The sequence below is a fragment of the Cyprinodon tularosa genome, unplaced genomic scaffold (assembly GCF_016077235.1).
Source record: "Cyprinodon tularosa strain WSP-4 unplaced genomic scaffold, ASM1607723v1 ctg417, whole genome shotgun sequence".
Lineage (NCBI taxonomy): Eukaryota > Metazoa > Chordata > Actinopteri > Cyprinodontiformes > Cyprinodontidae > Cyprinodon > Cyprinodon tularosa.
Window position 1 is genome coordinate 1,062,694 of NW_024039138.1, and position 26,209 is coordinate 1,088,902.

At 37.7% G+C, this 26,209-nt stretch overlaps 1 protein-coding gene across 6 annotated transcripts in view; it reads right to left on the minus strand.

Moving 5' to 3' along the window:
* LOC119792311 (protein FAM184A-like) overlaps positions 1–25,729 on the minus strand; it is a 70,548-nt gene extending 44,819 nt beyond the window's left edge. For 5 of the 6 annotated variants that reach the window (XM_038298904.1, XM_038298900.1, XM_038298898.1 and 2 more), the window contains exons 1-10: positions 25,344–25,511; positions 15,452–15,529; positions 11,537–11,671; positions 11,349–11,447; positions 6,419–6,625; positions 5,854–6,027; positions 5,619–5,780; positions 4,517–4,652; positions 2,701–2,882; positions 2,430–2,615 (exon numbers count right to left, since the gene is read on the minus strand). In XM_038298904.1, the coding sequence (XP_038154832.1) occupies positions 2,430–2,615; positions 2,701–2,882; positions 4,517–4,652; positions 5,619–5,780; positions 5,854–6,027; positions 6,419–6,625; positions 11,349–11,447; positions 11,537–11,671; positions 15,452–15,529; positions 25,344–25,511 (1,527 nt within the window). Of the gene's footprint in view, positions 1–2,429; positions 2,616–2,700; positions 2,883–4,516; positions 4,653–5,618; positions 5,781–5,853; positions 6,028–6,418; positions 6,626–11,348; positions 11,448–11,536; positions 11,672–15,451; positions 15,530–25,343 lie in introns of all 6 variants that reach the window. The other variant, XM_038298901.1, reaches the window with a different exon arrangement.
* Positions 25,730–26,209: the final 480 nt, after the last annotated feature.

Here is a 26,209-nt window from a genome sequence, read left to right on the forward strand (position 1 = left end):
TCATATACCCAACAAGGTAACTGTCTTGGTTCAGAAGAAAGGACCCAGTATTTAAGGCCTGACAGACAGTGGGATTACTCAAAAAGTGTTTATTTAAAACACAACAAGACAGAATAGAACAAGGTTGATTCTAGTCAGTGGGCTGCCAACAAGATGCGGTGTGTCCAAGATGCTGCTGCCTCGCAGAACATGCAGGAGTCCAAAGACAGGTCAGGCAAACAGATCAGAACAGGAAGGCTCAGAGCTCCAGGAGTCCAAAGAAAGTTCATGCATACTGTTAAGATGGGAACAGGCAGGCGCAGAGGTTGGGATCAGGTAATCAAAAACACCAAGGAACTCTAGAGCCACTCTCGGCACTGGCTAGAGAGAACAAGATAATCTGGCCTTGACGATTGGATGTAAGCACCTTAAATAGAGGCAGGAGCAGGTGGATCAAATGAGAGGTAATGAGCAACCTGGCAGAGTTAGACAGGTGAATGGAATGAGTAATTAAGCCAGTAAAGAATGAAGAAATGCTTCAGCCTAGGGATGCACGATATAATCGGTCCCCTATCGGTATCGGCCTGTATCGGCCTTAAAACTGAATATCGGACATCGGCCACCCCACCGATATTTAACCCGATATTTGATCAGCTTCTGAGTTTCTAAAGTCAAAAAAAAAAAAAAAACTACTACTTCTTCCTCAAAAACGTTTTTTTTTTACAGACTTAAAAACTTCTAAAGACAAGGGAATAAATATTTATACATTAAAATATCACAATATCTTCATATGCTGATATATTACCATTTAAAAACACCATATCAATCTCTTTTACTAATGAAATATTGCTATATGTCATCGTTATGCTACGAAATCCCTCGAAAATTCACAAAATTTTGCCATATTTTTATATGTTGATATATTGATGCGGTATCTATCTATTTTACTAACAAAATCTCACAAGAATTTTCAAAATATCACGAGTTTGTAACAGAATGATGATATTTCATGAGATTTTGAAAGTACAATTGATCGATACCACGTTTTTAAAAATCAATTTGATATAAGAATATGAAAATATATTTGAGTATATTATTTTTCAAAGTGTCAGAAATGGATAATAAAACTGCTATTTTCAATGACTACTTATTTTTGTCCAGCTTTAACATCAGTATCGATATCGGTTATCGGCTACATGAGTTTTAAAATATCGGCCAAAATCCCAATATCGTGCATCCCTACTTCAGCCTGTAGCTTGAGCTACATGAAATGTACATAACCCTTGAAAAACTGTTCATATGTATTTCACAAGTATTGTTTGTGTAAAACAGTCACACAGCGGTACACATCTGTTAAAAAGGGGAGGAAAATGATTGATTTTCCAAGTTTTCAGATTAAACCTTAAAAATCCTGCATGCATTCGTATTCTACCACCTACTTCAGTTATTGTCAGAAAGCAGAGTCTACCTGTTTTTAATTAGATGCACATGCAGCTGTCCCATGAAGGCTTTGGGAGGCTTAATAGAGAGCAAGCAGCATCATGAAAACCAAGGACAAACCAGACAGGTCAGGGAGAAACGCAACGAGAGAACAAAACCCAGGATGCACGGATGCACAGAGCAGACCGACCACTTCTCTCACAGTCGCTTAAACTGTTTTGGAACTTCTTCACACTCAAGAATCCTCCTCTCATTTATAAGAGATTCAAATAAACTGTGAGAAAAAAAAATGCTGCATCGATGTTCTGTTAAATGGTACAGGTTAAATTAATCTAACCTGCATAATGTGATCAGTAGTTCTTCCAGCTCCTCCAGCAGGGAGGACATTTGTATTCCTCTCATGCTCTTACTTTACACTCTGAGACACAATGGAGGAGGAACGTGGCGAGGGCAAAGAGAGTAAGGACGTCAAAACCCATGACAGAGGGGGAGAGAGGAGGTTAATGCTTTCTAAAGCCTTAATGTTGGAAAAAGGATATAGTATTTTTTATGGCATTATATTTTCTCATATAGGTGACATTTTTATCAAATGACTGCTGAAGTATTCACACCATTTTCAGCTTTCATTTTTTCTTAGGCTACAAAGCAAGCTTGAAACGTGTTTCCTTAGGTTTTTCTGAGGAACGCAAAGCCTACTGAGTTCATAATCTAAGGCTGTGTTTAGACGAAATTAGGCTCAAAAATCTATCTTGGTTTGTTCCACCTTATCTGTATTTACACTTAAATTGAATGACAATGGTAAACTCCATTTCATTTTAATATAATTCAATTCAAAAACACCTTATTCGATCACATTTAAATTTCCTTTATTGATAAGAAAACCTTCAAAGACATTTGCCCAAATTGGATTTATTTATGGACATCAAGGTAAACGGGGGGTTGAAATTAATGGGAAAAAAAGGAAACTAATTAAGTAAACATTGTAAATTAAATACATTTAGGAGACGCACCGTAACGAGGAGTTTCTTCTCATCCTCTTTCTCCTGCTCAGCCTCCTCCCTCATGTTCCTGTGCTTCTCCTCCAGCTCCTCCAGCGCTCTGACCTGAGCCTCCTTAAAGCGAAGGGTCTCCTCCTCATAGTGAGCTCTCAGCCTAGAGAGCTCCTTCTCATAGCCCTGATGCTCCTCCCGGAGGGACTGATGTACAGACACAAAAGTATGAAATTTTAATCTTCAATCTGTTCAACGTTTCACTGCATCGGTTTCAGGAACATGACCTCACCTGCTCCAGTTGGAGCAGCTGCTGCTTGTGCTGTTCGCTGGCCGCCTGGCTTTGATTGAGCAGTGCCTCCCTCTCCTCCTCCAGTCGGCTGATCTTATCTTTGAGCCGACTCTGCTCCTGATCCAGGTTCCTGATGGTCGCCTCGTGAGCCATCTGGGTGGCCTGCAAGGAACCAATCTGACCTGAAAACAGTTCAGCCAGAATCAGTCAAACAGGCTCCATAGACAGCAGACAAAACATCAGACACAATAATTCAAAATACTCTTCTAAATCAAATCTCAAATCAATTCTCCCACGGGAACATTCAAAAACGTGTTATAGAATTAGATACCCAACTATATTTATGCAATTATTTCTAAGCTGCAAGTAGTTCTAATTAGCCCACTAGTTTAAGAGTCCTCTTTATTCTCCACTCTAGTTAGCTGTATCTAATAAAAGCAGAAATTTACTGCTCATTTTTAAAGGCCAAGGCAAAAGAATTGTCTTTTTTAAATGTATGTCCACGTATACCATCAGGTTTGGGTTGGAGGTAGAGAAAAACTGTCCGATATTTTTTCTTTCTATATATACACATTCTGCCTGTGTTTTAAACTGCATTCAGCAGCCTTCACTGATAATTTTTCAGTGTTAAAGTAACGATTTAAGAGTCCCACTCTGAATTAGTGTTAAATCAACTCTCTACATAGTGTTTATCTTACTCCAGTTGTAATTACTCTAAAAGACTCAATGTATTTTGACACTGCATATTTAAAACAGTGTTGGTTTTAAACCAGGTAAAGCAAATGTATTGCAGCTCCCTCCATTTGCAATTGTTAATGTTGGGTTAATTTTTGTTTAAATCAAGAATGGTTCATTTTTATTGTTTAAATGAAGGGCAAATAGGTAATATCTACTTCAAGGAGAAGCACATGCAAAAAAAAAAACTTATCATAACTAATCAGGGATGGGTTACAATAATGTCAAAATAATCAGTGTTAAAATCAGCAGTAAAAAACCTGTATCTGTTCATCTCTAGCTGGTGGCAAACTGAGCACCAAGGTTTAAATCATTCTGAGAGGTTTTATTTTTTATTTTTTATTCTCATTTAGTTTTGACTTTTGATTTTCCAATATATTTTATTTTGAATTTGTTTTGTGTATTTGTAAGGTAGTTTCTTTTTTTGATTTTTTGAAAATGTTTTGTTTTCGTTTGGCTCCGTTTCCATTTCTTCTTTTTTTCTCCAGCTTTTATTGTCATTACACTGTCACAACTCTCTGCATTTAACCTATCCCATTAGGGAGCAGTGGGCTGCCATTGTGCAGCTCTCAGGGAGCAGTGTGAGGTTAAGGGTCTTTTGCTCATGGATACAGTGTGTCAGTCACTGGGAGTGGGGCTCAAACTCAGACCCTCAAGATTCCAAGCTCTATGCCCAAACCACTCGGCCGCCGCTCCCCCCCTACTACTCATATACCAAAAAGAATTATGTAAATAAAATTCTGCAGCAACACACACGGCCTGTCATCTGCTGGCGTAATGGGTTAGGGATGGGCAAAAAGCCAAAAAAGAAAAAAAAGAAAGAAAATGGAAAAAAGAAAAAACTCCATATAGAAACTAGCTCTTATATGAATGCATTTTTAATTAACGCTAATCAAAAATGAAGCTAATTCTCTCAAAATTCATTCAGTTTTAATCAGTTATTTAAACTCTTAATGCACTTTTGGTTAGACTTATGGAAATCTAACCCTTCCTTAAGTTAAAACTTAAACTTCATAAGTCTAACTTATTTTCATGCAGCATTCAAAACAAAATAAAAAGCCTCTAATTTCCAACATCTTACTGGCTTTGTGGAGGATCTCCGTAGCCTGCTGCTGAACTCGTTCCCTGCTGCTCTCCAGTTCATACTCTGTGTCCTTCAGCTGCATCACCCAGATTTCTCCATCCTGGATGGCTTCTTCCAGCTGCTTGTGCAGGTTCTGCAAAACACACATTCATGACGCCACAGTTTGAGTCCCCCTCCCCCACACGCATATGCACCATGCACATGAGCCTGCAGCTCTGTCATACCACACTACATTACCTTTTCCTCCTGATCTGAAAGTCTCCTAAACTGATTCTACCCTAAGGCCTTTACTTGTGCTTTAGTTTTCAGCAATACTTTTTCATTCAATTTAACCCAATTTCACCAGGCTTTAACCAGATAAAGAAAGATTTTTGAACAATTTCTCTTCATTTTTGGTGTATCTATAGTTTTTTTACGCTAAAAACCTAAAAATAAAAACATGCACAGGGCCGCTGGAAGTTATTTTGAACAGGGGATAAAGTGAATTTTTTTATTTTTTGGACAAAAGACCCATTAACCTATAGACCTATTTAAAATAAAATAAATAAACATATAAATAGATTAAGATTCACTACTTTACTGTCATATAAACTTCATTGTATATGACAATAAAGGTCTCAGGTGCATATAAGCACTCTTATTAAACTTCACTGCCATCAGAGGCAGACAGTCTCCTCACTCCCGTTGCTCTCCGCTGTCATGGTTGGAGTACTAGTGTTCTTCTTCACTAGTAGTTTTCCTACAAAAAAATACGAAATGCATTTCTGTGCCATATTTCCTCCTAGTTTCTGTCATAAGAGTATGTGAATTGACTAGTCTGCTGCTGCGAGTGGGATACCTTTTTACTCAATGAGCAGTTGGTTGCTTGACGTTGCCATGACAACGAAAATTCCTCAAAATAATTAAATTAAAATCCATATGTACGTAATAGCAAAAATAGAAAAATCTATTTCCCAAAATATTCATAAAAAATCTATAAATTGTGCAAAGTATTTCTAATATATATATGTTTTTATCTCCCTCTCGCCACTAATGGTAGCTGCAGGACCTCCAGCACCCCCACTTCCAGAGGACATGAATATGCAGCATTTTGACACACCTTAATGGTTCCCTCTGCGTTGGCTAGTGATGTCTGCAGTCTGTTGGTTTTGTCCCGGTTCTCCCGGGCTTCCTCCTGAGCTTTCTGAAGCTCGCTCCTCAGCTTGGACAGCGAACGCTGCAGCGCTGCCTCCTGAGCTTGGAACTCCTTCCGCAGCTCCACCTAAACAGGAGAAGAGACACATGACAAATGGCCAAAGCTGTAATCTGTTTGTCTTCTTGTGCTGTGCTCTCACCTCCGTCCTCTTCCAGGCCAGCAGGTTCTCGGTGGTCAGCTGGTGCGTCCTCCTCATGGCCTCCAGCTCTCTCTCATAGTACTCCTGAGCCTTGGCCAGCTTGGCCTCGTACTCCTCCACCAGACGGACCTTATCCTTCGACAGCTCCTCCAACCTGTCCATCAAAGCCTCCACCTACACAGACAGAAGATCTTGTCTGTTCTATTCCAGCTTGCCAGGATTACACTACCAAATTCCATCAAAGATTTCCTTTTTAATAAACTATCAATTTTGAAGATTTGGGGTTTATTTACTGATTTTTTTTCCTCCTAATATGTTTTAAGTGTGTGTTCAAACGAGGTGAAAGGAAAAAAAGTGAAATGACATGCATAAAACGGTCTATGGTTGGATTCTAACATTTTTGGATTAAATATAAAAAAAATAACAAATAAATATTTTTTTTCCAGTTCCTATAAAATTTAACCTCCAAAACTGCAGTTTCAACTGATTAACCATCCGTGTGATCTTTGCACTAAGCCATGTGGATCTTGAACAGCAGACCTAATCTTCCGTACTCGTGGCCCACCTCTTGTCTATGCAGCTCGGCCAGTTTCTCCTGGTCCTCGGCAGAGGTCGCAGTGTGGTTCTGCTGGTTGTTGCGGAGCTCCTCCACCTCATGCCGGTGGGTGGCCCTCAGCTCGTCCAGTGCTCGCCGTTTATCTGCCTCAAACTGGGCCTGAGCCTGGCTGAACACCCGAAGCTTCTCCTCAAAATCGCGACGCATCTCTTCCACCTATTGAAACCACGAAACATGATCTATGCCGTTTGGACTTTCACTGGCGACCAAGAAATATCCTGTTACAGAAGAAGTTTAAATCTAACGATGTGCTATGCAGGCATGCAGGGTCTTTAAGTCATTATACCGCCTAAACTTTTCAACATTTTCTCATATTAAAACCAGAAAGCTGAGAACATTCTGGGATTCTTGCAAACAATAAACTCAAAGTAGCACATAATTGAGAAGTGGAAGGAAAATGATTTATAGGTACTCGTATTTACTAAAATAATGGGAAATTCCTTAGCGCCTTTTACTCTGCAGGGCTTAAATAAAACATAAGTAAATGCAAACAGGCTGAGCAGCCAAAAAACAAAACTATTCTGGTATTTATGTTGAAAATTGGGTGTGATTTATCAGTCCTCTCCTTTATTTTCCTTTGTCACAATGTCCTCACTGCCTTCTGCTGGTTATGGCATATAAACCTCTAGTTTCTGAAAAGTGTTTGGTACTGTTGTTCTCCTAGACTCCAAAAATGGTAAAAAACGATCCACTGGACTTTGTGTCCAAGTTTGAAAATGTTTCGCTTCTCATCCAGGAAGCTTTTTCAATTCAAAATGTCGGAAATAGCGTTGAGTTCGATTTATAGATTGGACAACAAACAAAGCTGTCATGATCTGGCCTGTTTGCTCTCCCTTTAATTAGTCATTCCTTTCACCTGTTGTTTTCCCCTCCCTGCCTCAATTATAATTTATACCTTTCACCTGTTTCCTCTTGGTTATGTTCAGTTCAGCCTGAGCATTCAGTGCCAGATCATTAACTGTTTTTCTGTTAACCTGTCTGTTCAGTTTGTTTCTTGGTTCCTGTCCTGGATCCTGGCGGCCAGTGGATAGAGAGTTTTGTGTCTGTCTTGTCTCCTAATCGTCTTCTGTTCCTCCCCTGCTGAGTCCTCTGGGTTTTTGGCTCTATATGCGGGAAGGTTCCGTTTTTATCCAAGTAAGCCTGGCTCCAAGGTGGAGACCAGTTTAAAGGTCCTGCATCAAGTTCTGGTTCCACGTCCTGTCTCGGCTACCCTTTTCCACTGAGCCTGCTCATCTGCACCTGATCCTGTCTGCTCCTGTGCGTGACCACCCCGGTCACGCTTTCGGACCCTGTCAGACTCTGAACCCTCCTGCCCCGCTCCCCATCCTGCAGTGTCCAAGAGCCACAGCTCCGCATTTGTTTTGTTTGTTCATTTAATAAACGTTTTGAACTTTCCGACTGACTATCTTTCCTTGAATACTGGGTCCATCTGTCTGCGTTTTCATGAAAAAAGCCTAGTTTTGGCTTAGAAAACATGCAAATTGAACCGGATGAATGGGTCCGCCCCTTAGGAATGGGCAGTCGTTTGGGTTCTTTGTTAGCCTGTAATACCCAATGCCTGTCTATAGGGGAGCAGAACATCTCGCCTGTTAAGCCAGGTCAACAATTCCCTCTAACAACTCCCCTTTCAGAGACATAGACAGGTATTGGTTGTGACCGTGACCTGGATGACTGGGAATCTTCACCAGCAACTATGGGGTAACCTTTTATTTTTTACCAAGTGGATGTGGCCTTAGCCGCTCAGCTGTTTCATTCCTAAACAGATCCACCTTTGGAGCTAGTTTACAGTTCTCCAACATGGAAAGTATTCTGCTTCTATGTTCATTTATCTGCTTATGCCTTCTTGAACCCCAGAAGGCCGCTCACACTCAGCCAGGCTCTGCTGGAGTTTTCTTCCTTTGAAAAGGGAGTTTTAACTCTTCACTATTGCAACATGCATGATTGGTGTGAGGTATTGCTGTAGCATCAATGGCACAATGCAAGTAAATGTCTACTGTCACTACATGCTAATACAGAAGGCGTGAATCTTCCAAAATCAATGACTGGATGCAATCAGCTGGGTTTGCTTAGATTGAAAACTTGTAACCAATCAATATGATTTGATTGCATTCTGTCTATCAAGTGCCTTGGGATGCTATGTGTTATGAATTGTCTAAAATAAATAAACTGAATTAAATAAAATCGGGTACAGCATTGATAGTTGTAACAATCCTAAATACAGGCCCGCTATGATGAGAAAATACAAGAAAATATGAGAACATAATGATTTTTGAAATCTTTCAGGAACTTTATTAGTTGTATATTGCAAATCCAGTCTTTGAAGGGAAGTGACAAAGACAGTGGGAAAAAAAATGGAATCTCCGTTTGTTATTTCACCAAAAGCTACATCCAAATATTTAGGCAGCTAGCTTCTGTGATAAGACCAAAACTGATTATTTTAGTTGGACGCAAAATGCACATTATACTACATCCCCTAAAATAGAACATATTTGGGGTAAATACTTATCAGGGTTAATTCTTTTTCTGGCCTCTTTCTCCTTTGCAGTATTTTTAATATTTCAATGAAAAATATCCCCATGGATTTATGGCATACACCTGCATAGGGTTAAATGAGGTGCAATCTCAAACTGGAGGGAAAGAAACAAGGAAGGAGAGAATGGATACAAATAAGAGATAAAGAAAGTGGATAGTATACCCAGAAGGAAACAATGAAGAGATAGAAAGAAAATGAAGGAAACAAAAGAAAGCAAGAGAGGAGGGATACTAGGAAGGACAAAGGAAACGGAGATCAAGAAAATACTTTTCTTTAGTTTTGTAGACAAGGAGCTTAGCCCAATGCATCACCCCCATTAAATAATTCAACAACCAAAAAAGTATAACATAAAAAAATCATTTTTCCTCCACGTCACAGTTACCTGCTACATTGTTCCCAAAAAAAGACCTTCAGTTGTGGTTCAGAACGAGACGACAAATAGAAAAGTTTAGCAAATTTATCTGAATACTAAAAAGCCTGGAACATCTCTAGTATTTAAATGAAAAAAACATGTAAAAATATAACATGTGATGTAATGTTTTGTGACCCGAGTAGACTGGTTGTGGTTAAAGTCCTGATGAAACAGAAGACGAAGACCGTCGATGAGATAAGCCTCTTAAACAGACCATTTATGCTTATTAGCATCAAACCAAACAACATGGGATTGTGCCTTGCAGTGGAGTGATATGACATATGATATGATGAGATATTTATTGCTTTTTTATCTGATCCCCTCATAGCAGTCATGAGAGTTACAGCTAACTTCTAACATCTCCTTATTATGTTGGACTAAATTAATTCAGCAAAAATTCCACTTCCTGCCTAAAGTGTTGTGTAAAAAAACGCTTAAAAAAAAGATGCATATTTGCTTAAAGCGGCATTAAGCTTTAGAGGTTACGAAAAAAGAAAAGCAGCAGGGTGGGAGATCAAAGCTGCCTGATGATATGCCATGCCTGTTTTCTGGGGCACTTATGTTATTCTACTGACTTTTGCTACTTAAATAGTAATTAAGACACCATTAAGCGCTACATAACTGTTCAGCTGGACTATTGAAAGTAATGCGAGAGTGGATTTTTTACTTTCTTACAATGAGCTGAATTATTTTGGTTAAATTTAGTTAGTAATACAAGTCCTCAGACTAATAAATACTTCATTTAACTGCAGTGGCATTATGTTACACTGAGAAAAATATTACTTTCATTACATTTATCTGTTTCAATTTTTGTAAATACTTTTTTTTGTTCAATTCTGCCAGGTTTGTATTCAGACCCCCTTGTAAAAAGTAAAACCAATGAAAATGTCTTGCATTTATCCATGTACAGCCCTGCATTCAGGCTTCTTTTTGCAGGTTTTACTGCAACAATTTAGTTTGGCATGGCGACAAGCCCTCGAATGAAAGGAAGCCCAGGTTGCTTTGATAGCAGCCTTCAGATCGGCTTCAACATTTGGTTTGATGTCTCATCCCCCTTCTGAAAAAACTGAATTGAATCTCTATAGAGTTTGAGTCAGGCTAGCTTTCAGATTAAGTCCAGCTAAGGGAAACCATGCTCCTTAAAAAGAATGGTGGTACCTTTGGCAGTATGGATAAGTGTCAGGTAATGCTTGAAAATAGAATCAGCATCTTCAAACTGTTTTCCTTCAACCCAATTTTCCCCAACATTCAAGGCCACAGCACTATGGACAGCCAGCTTTGATAATGAAGACCCACTGTGGCTTTCTCCAATTAAAAAGGATTTTAAGAAGTCTTACTTAGGATTTTAGAGGCCATAAAACAGGGATAATATAACTTCTGTCTATAAAAAAACCACGATTTCCATGATTTCATAGAATTCCCTAAGAAATGCTTTTTGTTTTTTGGGGGGATTTAACAGCTATAAGAACATCACCAACCAAACAGAAATAAATGCTTAAAATTATTGAAACCACGTGAAATTAATATAAGGAGTTTCTCTTTTAAAATCAAATTAATGAGTGATGTTTAGGTTTATATTGATCCTTTATCCCCTATAACACATTTTTAGCAGCATTTCCACTAAAAAGGATGCTGTGTCAGCCATGTTGCATTACAGGGTTTTAGGCAGAGACGAATAGCTCCAGGTACACGGGGGCTGAGTCTGTGTACAATTTGTGCATTTATTGCACATTTAAAATGTGTTAATCTCATTGAATAAGTGGCAGATTTCAACAACGCTGCTGGAATGCAGTGGTATGTTCATTAAACTGCTTTATCTAAGCATGCAGTATGACGCAAATCTCTTTTTACACTTTGCAACTTAGTAAGTAAAGTTCGAGTTCATGTTTTTATCATTTGATTGATTTTATTATTTTTTTTAAAGAAAGTCTCACCTCTCTGCTCATAGAAACCACTCTCTGGGTATGCTGGGCCTCAGTGCAGAGCTGCGAATCCTCCATCCTCTGTCTGTACATCTCAAACTCTGCTAAGGCCTGCTTGTGAGAGAGATCAGCCAATGTAACCAAAGCCTGTGTGAAGCTTTATGTATGCAAAGCCCAGCTTCCCGGCGGCACTCGCTGACCTGTCTCTTCATGTGGTCGTGGAGCTCGACAGATTCCTCCAGACTGGCCAGCCGCCGCCTCAGGTCCGCCTCGTCCGCCATTTTGCTCTTGTACTGCATGATCTTGTCTCTGGTTTCTGTCACTATGTGTTGGACCTGAGCAAGAGCAAAAAGATTCATTTTTAATTTAAAACCGATTATCTTTTATAAATAGTTGCAAAATAAACTATTAGTGTAATTGTTGTATAACTCTGGGCAATAATGAATACATATTATGTGAGTAACAGAACCTAATAAAATAATTTAGATTAATGTGAACTCTATAAAATGTTTAACAAGGAAGAAATGTCCCTCATTTAAAATGCATTACACATGGAATAACTAATGAAGTAAACACAATATTTCATAGCGTTTTTGAAGCTTTCGCTGACTTTATTCCTAATAACAATAAACACGTTAACAAGTCTTAAAGCCTTTTCTCTCTGTCGGTTAGGATTGAAGTGTTCAAGTTAAATTACAACAGAAAATCTCCTAAGTATAACACATTTCTGATCCTGAACCCTTTCCACTGTCATAATGATAAAGCAGTGAGCAGTCCATCAGAGGAAGATGTTACTGCTGCGACATTGCATGCTGAAGTATGCGACATTTGAAAAAGAGCTAGAGGCAACGTTAGAGGCAATTCTTTAGCTGAACTCACCGTGATGCTAAAAAAACAAAATCAGCTTAGAAACACAGAAGGCTCTAGATCAGAATTAGTTTTGGAACAGTGAACCCTACTAACATTAAAAAAATAATATAATCATCCAACTTAGAAAAGATATCTTAAATTTCTTCTCTTTCATCTAAAGATGAAAAGTCTCAAACAGATTTTCTTGTCATTCATTTCATTATTTCATTTTAAAAAAAGTGAATTTTGTTTTCTAAATTCCATTTAATAAAGCAAACATCTCAAGATCTAAAAGTCTTTGTTGTTTCTTATTTCTTTAACATCAGCATCATGACTTTATTATGCAGAAAATAGTTTATAGAGCAGCTCAGTGGCTCAGTGGGTAGCACTACTGCCTTGCATCAAGAAGGTCTTGTTCTCCCTGAGCATGTGTGGGTTCTCTCCAGGTACTCTGGCTTCCTCCCACAGTCCAAAAATATGACTGTTAGGTTAATTGGCTTCTCTAAATTTTGTGTTGACCTGTGATGGACTGGAGACCTGTCCAGGGTGTAACAGGGTGTTTTTTTACCCTTATCTACTATGATCCCAAATAATAGGCTCTTAATTTCTTGCAGGAATAAAATAAATGTGTAATTAATGGGGGAGTTTAATACATAATGGATATCAGTGGCAAAACTGCTTTATCAAATTGTAAAACAGTTCCTGTGTGAGAGTTTTGTTGGGAAACCCTTAATAGATTCTTTCTCACTCCGGTTCAAAAAAGACCCTATACCAATTCATCAATATGTTGAAAACAATGTGGGGGCCTGGAAGCGAATCAGTATCACATATTCTGGTCTTGTCCAATATTGTTACCTTTCTTGCAGGAGATCAACAAGATTATCTAAAATGCATTTCAGACAGGTATTAATTTTGAGTTTTTGTCATCATATTTTGGTGTTTTACCATCACAAAATGTATAATCTAATTTTAGATACTAAGTGTGGCTTCTAGAAAAGCTGTAACAAGAAAGTGACTAAAAATAGAAATACATGCAGTGGAGAAATTGTTTGTCATTATTTGCAATATCTTTAAGATGGAAAGAATTACTTTTGTTTTAAGACTAAATAGGGATTTGTTTATGAAAAGATGGGAAAGAAAGATCAGATCTGTCACCTCAATCCATCCATCCTTTGTATAGCTCTTGTATCCATTTCCCCCTTCTTCCTCTTTTTTTCTATGCCTTTCCTTTTCAACCCTTATGCATCAGTTAATTATTTACTTACATTGTATAACAGAAGTGTTATTAATTTCTTTTTTTTTGTGTCTGTGTGATAGAGGGAGAACCAACCATCACTATCTGGAATTGCGGATGTCTAGCTAGACAATGCTGTTGTCGCTGGAGATGAATGATGAATTGTTTAACAATGAAAATAACAATAAAAAAAGAATAAAAAAAAAAAAGTTCCTATTTTACTGCATCATTTCGTTGAGAGATCAGAATGGCAGAGATGATTTAGTTTTTCCATCCCAAAAGCAAAGTCAATTTGAAACAGCACTGAGAACAGATGGAAGGTATGATCCCAGGCTGGACTTAATGTAGGCAGAAAAGAAGAGAAAAGGTCTTCCCTGTTATCAGGGCATAATGGTTATAAGATGACTTGGAGGCATGAACTCAGGCAGAGTAGCTTCTGGCATCTGAATGATTGCAAATTTTGTTACCAGTCACCTGTTTTTTTGTTCTATTGCTAAAAAGCGATGTCACATAGAAACGGCATCACATCATCTCTCAGGATATCCCTGAAGGTAAAAAAAAGCTGTTTTGTAACTGCATTAAGAATTTCTATTGCCTTTTTAAATGATTGTATTAAAGACAACATTACTTTGTTATGTAAAAGAAAAGGGAAAAACTGTTTGCTAGCAGAAGTTTAAAAAAATGATTTAATAACAGAATACTGACGATACAAGGCAAAAACTTTCATGTTAATTTCTCCAACAAATCATGTCTTTCCCAGTGCAGTTTGAATAACAACAAAGACCTGTGGTGTCAATGCAGAGCAGACCATAGTGTATTCTGGAATATGCCACTAAGAGCTTTAGTGTGCTGGAATGATCCATCCAGACAGCAACATGCCTCCTTTTAGGCAAAACCATCACCAACATTTTGTGTTTCCCATTTTGCTGAAGCCACATTTATAGCTATATTCAGGCCGGTAAATTAGTTTTGCATGAGTTATCAATAAAGCACCTGTTTTCAATAGTCCAGGGCCTTTGAATCCCAAGATAAAATCTCAAGGAAAGGAAGTTTATATATTTAAGTAGCACATAGTAAAATAGGAGGAGTAAAATCTATCTTTTCCTCATGATGATGGGTAGGTAATGCTTCTAAGAAACTAAGACTTTTAGCTTGTTTTTTGTGCAAACATCTGCGTCATCTGGTTGTATCATCCAACTAAAGTGGTTTCTATTAAATAGCATAATATATATAGCATAATCCACATTAAACAGGTTTTCAAGCTTGTATTATTCAATACATAACTAGCCATGTTTCCATTAATTTAAGCAAAAGTTTAAAAGTTTCTAAATAATTTTGCTGAGTTTTAATCTGGTTTGAAGCATGCTAAGTGACACAAAGTGTAAAGTTGTCATACATCGTCGTCCACAGATCATCGTCACTCATTGTGGTCATAACCAGGAAGTAGAGAGTGCTATCAAGAACTGACCACAGATCAGTAATGGAGGAACGTTTTAACGAATCCGTTGCTATTTGTCAGCTAGTAATGGCCATGTTGCGCATCATATTAGGTAAAAGTTTGCTATGTCGGAGCTGATTCGAAAAGTCTTTCCATCTCCTGTTTTGCAAATAACTCTTTTTCGCAGAAACCGAAAACCATGTCAAACGAGCTTAAAAACTTGTTGCAAATGTACCTGTTTCCATTAAGCTTATCTGATGCCATACTTCAAAATTTAGATGAGAAAAAGCCAGTTTAAATGCACCAGCTGATGCTCCCCTAACCCTTATTGTGAGGTTACCGACAATTTAATCTATGTAAAAACTGCTTCACAAATGTAAAAACACCCAGTTCTTTGATAAAGGACAGTGAGCCGATGAACTTTAAAAAATCAAATTCAAATGAATGACTGCAGATAAAACCACTCGCCCCTTCCATAAATCATTCTTGTCCAGTATAGTTAAAAATGACCTCCTGTTCCTTAAGCAATTAAACATAGAAAGTCCGATTCTGATGCTCTGGACAATAACAGATGGAGAAGAGTCTAGAAAGTACCTCATCCTCGTGGGCCTCTTTCAGCGACTCGATTTCCTCTTCATGTTCATCGTTCTTGGTGTTGAGAGCATAAATTACCTGGAGGCAGAAGGAGACGACAGCATGGAGATGGGAAAGAAAGCCTTTATTAACAGTTTCAATATGAGATCAATAGCTGCAGAGGAGGAGGAGAAGGAGAAGAAAAAAAGATCAACTGTGTAAAAATCAATACCAATAACATCAGTGAAGGAGGCCAACATGTTTGAACCTGTGGGCAGACGGGGCTTTGCACTCGTCCACACTGTAAGATAAAACTCAACCTTTCTCATGAGTTATTCTTCGCCTTTTGGAATAAATGTGGGTTTTTCAAAAAAAAGGCAGATTGAAATAACTCTGACACGTTATCACAACTTTAACAAAACATTGTGCCGAGAATAAATTCTTCCAAGTACAAGCTCCGAAACAGGATGGAGAATATCCCTCTTCTTCCTACTGCACTCTCCACGCACAGGCTTAAGTGAATAACATCTTGTCAGTCATGCTCGTGCTCCGACTCAGGAATATAAGCAGGTTGTATGAGTGCTGGAGGTAAATGATATGCAGAAGCTTTAAACAGCTTTAAGCTCAGATTGTAGCCCCCTGGGGAGAAGCTAATGTGTGGTCATGGTCAACTGACATAGAGGCCTGCTGCCATCAGGAGCAGTCCAAAATTTGTTCCAGTAACAGGTGAAGTTAAATGTTTCATTTATACATAAAGCCTGCATTAGACATGGCTATTCTACGATATCCTGCATGAAGAATAATGACGAGAGGCTTTCCGACATTTAACACCACTTTGGATCGATACTGGAGCAGCAGTCTTGTAAAAGCTTTCTGAGGCCATGTAATGCATCCGTACTTCAACCAGTGATCATAATAATACACTGTGCAACTGCATACAACAGGAGGAAAGTTGCAAACTCATTTTCTCCAATGAATTAAAATAACACCTTATATTGCTGTAGATGATAAAGGCATGTCATTCCTTAGGGATGATTCTACAAAAAAAACCATTAAGCAGTTCATCTTTTTTGTGAATGTGCAATCGAGAATTGTGGAAGGAACACTTCTAAGATCTCCTTAATCAGAGCACCATGTTCAGGGGAGCAGGCGAATCCATCATAATGTCAGAGGTCACTGATGTGGTTAAGAAGCTGCACAGCAGGTTGTTAAAAGTAAAGTAAAAGTCACGTTGCTCCAGACCCTCATTTCCGGCAACACATTTCTAAAATTTCTGCATTAAAAAAAAAAGAAAGAAAAAAAAATAGAGTAAACACGGCAGAGTTGCAGTTTCAGCTGTAATTGGCAGCAGCAACACTGGCGCTTACAGAAACACAAACATGGCGAGCAGAGTAGCCATTATATTTTTGGGACAGAACAGCCGGATCTCTTACCTGAACCAAACATGCTTAATAAAAAAATTTAAAAAATCATAAAGTTAATGTCTAATTGAAAAAAAAAGCCAAATCATTAGTTTGGAATAGAAATGACAAGACATACACCTTTTATTTTCCCCAAAACCCTTCAGGTCATGTTTCTACCTGACACAAAACTAAAAGGTATAGTGGAGGATTTTTGAAAAGACCGCCCCGCTCCACTTTGCCGCCCGCGCCAAACAGGTAGTTTTAGACACAAAAGCAGAAATTTTAACAAATGTGCAGCAAAATTTCAAAATAAAGCCCAGGACATGTCGACAGCACTACACGACATCTATTTCTCTAATAAAACAATGTTGATTTATGTAACCATCAATCAATCAAACTACTTTATTGTAAACTACAATTTACGTTGCAATCCAAATTTCAGTTTCAGTACAACTGTTCATCACAATACGTCAATTCGTATGGATGAAGTCTTTTCACTAAAACAAAACAAAAATCTCATAAATAGTTGTAAAATTACCAAAACATAATGAATGAAAGATTTACAGTATGCCCTTTGTTTTTCATGTTTATCAATTTTTATAAGAGTTGCTAACTTATGTAACTTTTTTTTGTTTATAGGCAAGGCAAGGCAAGGCAAATTTATTTGTATAGCACAATTCAGTACAAAGACAATGCAAAGTGCTTTACATGATTAAAATACATGAAGATAAAACAGAATCAAAGCAAGTAGGAAAAAATGCAGAAACAAAAAAAGAATATTAAAAACAGTTGGAAGTTTTTGTTAGATTACATAGATTTGTTAGATTATAGGACTCAAACCAGTTTTTTTTATATGGTATCTAATATAGTTTCTATTACTTATATGCAAAATTTCATGAATATTTTAATGTGATTTTTTTTCAATCCTGTGTTTGAAATTTAACCAAAGCATGACTAAACTAACACTAGTACTAGAACTACTGAAAAGGAAACTAGAACTAAGTATTATTAAAATCTTATAATAAAAACTGGCAAACTTATGTCTGCAAACTGGTAACACTAATTAAAACTAACAGAACTGGGAAAAAGTAAAAGTTACAACAAAATAAAATTAAACTAGTATGAAAAATCCTAGGGCTATTAGAACTTCGCTGAGCAACAGTAGTGCATTAGATTTGGAACTTTATTGAGAACTGGAAGAACAGGACTGGCATGGTCAGGTTAATAATGAGTGAAGCTATTGAGGAATCACATCCCTCAGCCTCTGTCAAACTGAGGTGTTTGAAGGCGGGTGTGATTAAACCAAAATTTCAAAATTGGTTAAAAAAAATAAATAAATAAGCAGGGAGTTAACAGCCAGACCATCAAAATGACTGTGGTGGTTTGTTCATACAGACTACAATCATGGTTTTGCAACTTATTTAAGCCAATAATTCAGGCTGCATGGTGCTGTTTAATATTGGACATTTAGCAATAAACCACATTTTCCTAACATGTCATCTTTAACGATTAATACTCCCAGTGACCTTTAGCAGGGATGCGACATACAGGTCAGTCAGATATCTACACATGAAAATTTACTGAAGGCAATCACTGCTTGAATATCTTTTAGTGGTGCCTCATGGTTTGGCTGTCAATATTAGAATGGAGGAAGGTGATTTCCTGCTCTATCTGACTGTGAGCTTGGATTGCCAGCATTGAGTCAGCCATGGAACTGTTCCTTCAATTATACATGATTATTCTAATGATGCTGGTATCCCTGCTGCTTTCATCTCGGTCTCCTCAATCTCCATGTGCTTTCATCCTTTTATCTCTCTCTCTTTATGTTCTCCATCTTCCCCTCCTGCTCTCTACCCACTCTGTCTACTTTGTTTTAACATCTCAGAGGGTGGAAAGGACCTTGCAGTACTGTTTGGGGTAAAGCTGGCTTTGCATAAATATTCCTTAACAATATTAACTGAAGAGCAATTAAATTCTGTTAGAATATATTCCTGATAGATGCTGCTCAACAAATGATCAATGTTGTCAAACAGTCCCTCATTTGGAAAAATCGGATTTTGGCTAAACGCGTATGAAGCTTTAAACTTGATAAAAACAGTCTCAAAAATGTAAAAACAAGCAACAAAAAAATAGAACTATAGCTACAACTTGATGCGTAGCTATAAATCAGGACAAATGCATGACAAACTTCAAACTAGTGATGTTATGAGATGAGCTGAGGCTTCGAGGCATGTGTCAAGAAGTGGAAGGTGCGTTTCAGTGAAACGCATGTCGAGGCTTACTTCATTTAGGGGAGGGGCCAAAATCGTTGATGTCCAAAGACTCGCTTCCCCGCCATACCACATGTATGCTTCGGGAAGTGGTTCTGCTCACCGCAAACTTCAACAGGTATTTAAACACCTTTAGTATTCTGTCAAGATGTGGCAGTTTGTAGGAGAGTCGCGGTCAGTTGGATAGAGTTCGGATATATTCTAACAATAGAATATATCCAAATATGTGTATCCAATGCAACCAAACAAGTCAGTTAAAACAATTTTGGTTAGAATAAACAATATAATGATCAAAATCTGAACAGGCCACTGGTTTCAGCTGTAGTATTACGAAATAGTACTATTGTCAGTTACTGTCACAAGTGGTGTCAGCTGTAAAACTTTGCCATCATTCCAATGGTTGTTGGTTCAAGACCTGACTTAGATTTTGAAAGTTGCTATGCTAATTAAACATTATTTTTGGACATTCTGACCAAGTTGTATTGGTTTTCCCTTTTACCAATATAGATTGGATAAAAGCACTACTAAATTAGATAGGTTGGTTTAACCAAAAGACTGGTTGGACACATAACTTCCAGCCCGATTTAACTAGTTTTTTGGAATAAAAAAGGACTAACATCTTTCATTTTGCTCATTATTGCCCAATTTGCAAGAAAACTTAAACAGAACTAAAACTGTAACAGGAAAACACAAAATAGTTCATGCCACTGCTAGAACTGAAAGTCAACAGCCAGACCACAAAAGCAACTGCTGACAACGTGTTTGTAACCATAAAGTTTACGCTTTACACCTTGGTATTAGTAATAGTTGGATCCGCTAGAGCGGTTTGGACTCTTTATAGGAGGGAAGTTAAAGAGGAAAGATTCAACTTAATCTGCTATCTTAGTATTTGGATTTCCCTTTTACCTACTACATGAAAAGCATCAGTTAGTACAGTGGTGAGTGGTGTATCTGGTACTTGGGCCTTCAGTGTGCACCCTATTCTTCTTAATCCCTTGATGTCTGAATTTAAAAATATATGTGTACAAGTATAGTATATGGATATGGATATATGATAACAAACTGTTGGAGACCAGTTGTAACAGAAACAAGAGCTTGCCAAATGTTCCTGTTCACAGAATGTGTAATACAGTAACTGGCACTGAGGGAGGGAATGCACATGTTATTTTGATAATACAAAGTGTTTGTTGCATAAGGAGTTAATATCACTACTTTTAAAACCACCAAGAGTATTCAAATATGAAATGTAACAAGTGGAGGTATAACTGAGAGGAAGATTAGTGTGAGTATGAATAGAGAGGTCAATTAAGAAAGGAGACATGTTAAGAAAACCACAATCCTCTACCTTATAACCACAGTTCCACCACATTTACAGAACCAGGAGCCGTTCAGATTCAATAAGCATCTAATTACCAGCTAAAATAATGCATAAAGAATGAAAATAAAATATACACTCCCCAGAGATGTTGATTATTTATAAACAAAACCCATCATTATGTCTTTGTGCAGGAAGTCTTAGTATCTTCATTTAGTCTCAGTCATTGAGGCCATAAAAAACTTTTAACAAAAGCAAACCTAACTTCCAACTGTTTTTAATATTCTCTTTTTGTTTCTGCATTTTTTATTTTATTTTATTTATATTTTTTATTTATTTTATTTATTTATTTTTTTTCCTACTTGCTTTGATTCTGTTTTATCTTCCTGTATTTTAATCATGTAAAGCACTTTGCATTGTCTTTGTACTGAATTGTGCTATACAAATAAATTTGCCTTGCCTTGCCTTGCCTAAAATTCAGATTGTTGTTAGCTGAACTTGGCTGTAAACATCTAACTGAGCCTTAAAGGCCCTGACCGCCTGTCACTGATTAGTTACCTTTTAGAATCATAATATATGAAAACTAATTATAGGCATTAGAGCAGTGCGAGAGACATGTTGTGGTAATTAGGTTTTTGTAATTATATAATTTTAATGCAGTTAAACCCCGCCCCAAGGAAAAAAGTGAAGTCTTCTTAATCATCGCATGTTTCCCCAACATGAAGTCCTGTATTTCATAGACATTTGTTAAGCAGTGCTAATTAATGCTGGAGCAGGAGTTATTTTTGCCTTGAGAAACTTTGTTTTTCAAACTATAATTTTTTTTCTACATAGAATCATTTCTCATAGAGAAAGTTCACCACAGCCTAGATCTGGGGTCTTCAACCCAAGTCCTCTAGGCCTAGGTAATGTTATGTTTCTTAAAATAAAACTAGTTTGTTATTATCAACAGTAGAGTACACTGGAATACATGGTTAATGCATAAATATCCAATAAAAAAAAAAAAAATAAAACTCACTTTTTAATTTGCCTTTATAAAGAGCCAAAGGTTGACGGGTCCTGATATTGGCTGTAATGCAGGTGCAGGAATTAACTGCTGTGATGGCATGTTGGTGATGCTGAGGTCACCAATATCATGTGTTCTAGACTGGATTTCTACTTTGCTAAAATCCGAAAACGAACACTTAAAATAACCCATGAGATTTCTGATTTATCTTTAGAGGGTTTTGAGATTAAAATCTCTCAACAGGAAAAAAATTATTCATCTCTGGGGGTGAATTATGACCGATAATGAGTCTGCAGATTAACTATGCCTTACATTAAAAGACGAGAAAAAAAAACTACAAAGAGCCAAAAGTCGTCAAATGAGTCCAATAAATTGGATTTAGAGAAGGACTCCTTTTATCAAGATCAAGATGTTAAATACTGAGATTCTCTGCACAGGATGAAGGAGGCGCGATGCAAGCAATGACAATAGCACACCCAGGAGGGAGGCTTCTGAGGCCAGAGTCAATGATTATTGATTGAACTAAAGAAAAAGCCACAAAAGTTGAAGAGAATAACTGCAGCATGTGGCCCTAATATAACTCTGTTACTCTTCTCTCATTGTTTTCAGGGGATTTACATGATATATAGTAATTAAAGGATTAATTGAAGCTAGTTTCTAAGAGGGAAGTGTCTCCACATCTGCAGTGTTTTCCTGCACCAGACACTCAGACAGGCTCAACCAAACATTTCATTTATGTCATCCACAATTCAAGAAGCTCCAGATCTGTTCCTTCTTTAATTGGTGCACTGCTCAAAAAGCTATGAGGACACTCAGAAACCATTTTTCACTCTGAACACCTCTACAGAAAATCCCAACCAGAAAAACTGGCATCTTCTATGATTTTTTTCAGTCTGGAAATTATATTTTTGCAGTTTTCTAATAGAAAAGCAATATGAAAGATGCTTGATAACACTGTGATATGTGCCCCAAAACCCCCTGGGACTCGAGCAAAGTGTTATCTCATTTTAACTAGGACCCCAGCTGTCATTATCTTAGTAATGGTTTGATCTAGCAATTAGTTTTTTAATTAGTCTAAGAAGAGATTCCTCAAGTAAATTAACATGCTGCACCTCAAAAAGAAAAAAAAAGGTGTGAGCTTACAAAACATGTTTCAAAAAAAATAAATGCATTGTTTAATTTAAAAAAAAGTTTATAAAAATACAGCAGCTTAAAAAAAAAAAAAAAATTGGGATGTCCCAATCCTATACTGGTATTAGAAATGGATCCAATATCAGCCAAAAAAGCAAATATTGGAAAATAATCTCTGATATAAATGATAAAAACTTCTATTCACTTTTGTTTAAATATGTGAAACCTATTCTCATCCCTATTGTTGTTGATTATTGTTTTTTGTTTGAGCTAGTAGGTATAAACTAGGGCTGAAACAATTAATCAGATTAATCATGATTAATCGATTATTGAAATATTCATCAAGTAAATTAGTAATCGATTAATCGTTAAGTCTATAGTTATAGTTAGAGTGTAGGGACTCTAAAACGTGCCTTTAGCTGACAGAGAAACCAACCTTGAGCAGCAATTATGCTGAAATTGTAAAAAAAAAAAAAAAAAAAAAGATATGTAAACATCTTGCATTTAAGATAAAAATCTTTTTTGTTCGTCAATGTGCTCCATATCAAACTCCTCAAGTGGAAAAGTTTGTGTCTCCTGGTTTAAAAGTCTTCTTACAGGAACCTTTTGCTAGCTGATTATTTATCGACTAATCAAAAAAAATAATCGACAGATGAATCGATTTGCAAAATTATTGTTAGTTGCAGCCCTAGTCTGGACTGACGTGAACAGAGTAGAACCTTACAGTAGGCACGAGTCACTTAAAAACCAACACAGCATTTAAAGGAATACTACACCCAAAACATGATTAGCCTTCATTTTCTACTCACCCCCATGCTGAACAACACTCTGGAGTACTTTTTTGATATCTCAAATGCATCTGGAGATCTGGGAGGCTTCTTGCTGTCTGCTGACATTCAAATAATGGAGGTCTATGGTGACCGAGACAGAAAGGTCCATAAAAGTCCACAAAAAACGTGTCAATATTCCTCCATACTGGTCTTCCAATGTATTCCAAGTGTCCTGAGTGGGTAGCATCCAGAAGTTACTCGAAACGAAGTCATTTAGAATGTTTTTAGAGCATAAACAGTAGTGTATAGGACTTCCTGAAAGCGCGCACATGCGCGATCCCGACGCTACGGAAGCCGGCAGACCAAACCAGCGCATTCAGCTCGGCAAAGAACTCATGCTCTTCCTCAACACTGAAGTCCTCAGACATTTTTCTTTCGTTGTTTCTTTCTTTGCACAGGTAAACGGCACATTTCTTCTTCTACGCTTGCATTATTGGAAGAGCAGACGCTGAATGCGCACTTTCATCTGGTTTGGTCTGCCGGCTTCCGTAGCATCGTGAACGCGCCGGCGCGCGCTTTCAGGAAATCCTATACACTACTGTTTATGCTCTAAAAACCTTCTAAATGACTTTGTTTCGAGTAAATTATGGACGCTACCCACTCAGGACACTTGGAATACATTGGACGACCAGTATGGAGGAATATTGACACGTTTTTTGTGGACTTTTATGGACCTTTCTGCCTCGGGCGCCATAGACCTCCATTATTTGAATGTCAGCAGACAGCAAGAAGCCTCCCAGATCTCCAGATGCATTTGAGATATCAAAAAAGTACTCCAAAGTGTTGTTCAGCATGGGGGTGAGTAGAAAATGAAGGCTAATCATGTTTTGGGTGTACTATTCCTTTAAGAATGTTTTTGTGAAACTGGTTATTTTAGTGTATTTTATTATATTTATTATATTTTATAAAAAAAAAATGAAATTTTTGAACTGTAAATGTACAGCCATATGTTTATATTACTATTTTTTTTTTACTATTTTTGAAGGCTGCACTTAAAAAAATAAATTAAATTGTCTAGAGAGTTGTTCTAAACGAAATTTCTTTTTGTTTTCCACTTGTGTAAACAAAATGACAAAATAAATCTAAGTCTAAGAAAAACACTATACATGCCTACTCCAAGACCTGGATGGCTTGCAGTTATTAATGAAATCAAGAATACTTATGAAGAATAAAAATCATGAACTGGATCTCATCAAAGCAGCTGAATTCAATTCATTATGATTAAAGTTCAGCTCTAAAGGAACAGAAAAAAAACAAACAGAAAATACAATACAGTAATACAATTTAAAGCAGAATAGTCAAAGAACGGAAGCTATGACATCATCATAAATTATACATTTTGTATCTTAATGCCGCCAATGTACTATCCAAGATCCTCGTTCTCAGGTTTGTTTTGGTCTAACAATATCACCATGATGATTATGTAAAACTCCTGTCCTTTACTGCTGTTTTTGTCTCCTCTGGTGCAACAAGGTCACACCACAAGCCTTGATGCTCTAAATGGAGCTGCCACCTTAAATCTCCTACTAGTACCCAGTAGTATGCCTGCATCATCTAACTGTGTCAGGTGTAGACAACAAAGAAGCAGCTCAGCCAAATCCCTGCAAGATTATACAATTTCTATCAATCCTTCAACCTTTGGTGTAAAACAATTAAGGTTAAGCAGTGTAGTAGGATTTTTTTTAAGCATATGTTGAATGTTTACAAATGTAGGTTAATGTGTTGCAGCTCCTCCATAGTTATAAACATATATATTTTATTTATTGTTGACATTAAAGCAATGCAAAAACATGGAAATGTGTTATTAAAGCTGAAGCATGGAGCAAAGCACCATGTTTACAAACAGCACTGCAGCCCACACCAGAATCTCCACAGTACTACTCCATCTACATCCCCACTTGCTTTAAATGACTGAGCCACTACATCTACGTCATCCATTCACCTCTCCAAACACACACCTTTGTCAGCTGGGCTATCTTCTTGCTCATCTTCAGATGCAGGTCCGGGGTGTATTCCAGCGTTAAACTCCCGTCGTAAAACATGCTGGATGCTGTTGGAGAGGAGGCGTATTTGCTGGCGCTGGATGAGGTGCTGTACTGAGGCTGCCAGCCTGCCCCCGTCGCCATTTTCGCCGGCGGTGAAGCCAAGTGCGTCGGTTTTTAAATTATGATGCAAACGGAGCGGTGGCCACCGCGCGCGTCCAGCTCTCCCATTGTTGGTGCGTCTGTGGAGATTATCTTTCTGCTTTAAGGGGAGGAGGAAGCGAGCTCCGGACAGGCTGCGCGGCGCGAGACCGCTGCTGCGTCTCACGCACCCGCGGCTGGAATGATGATGGAGGCGGGGACGCGCTCCAGATGCTCATCTCTCAGACGCTCTATCGAAGCCAGATTTTGTCGCGTGGCCCAGAGGCGTAGCTAGAAAATTTTCATAAGGGTGGCCAGGCAATAACCAATGTACGCTGAGGGGTGGCCCGAAGTGGACAGGCACCAGAACCTTAAGGTTATTCTATACTGATCCAACAGGACAATGAACAAACACAACATCCATATTTTCCAAATAAAGATAAGCCAGGGGCGGAGCTAGGTAGGGGGCCATGGCCACCCCTACAATTTTCCCTCTAATACAGACGGTGGCAGCAGTAATACTCTGAAGGGGAATGTTCAAACTTATTAAACTATTAAATTCTTAATATATTAACAACTACTTGACAACAGAAACCCTGCGGTTAATTATGCACATCAATATACAAAATTAAAGATGATAGATACAGAATTCATGCTATTTTCAGAACAAAATTTTGAATTATTTGGGGTAAAGATAAAAT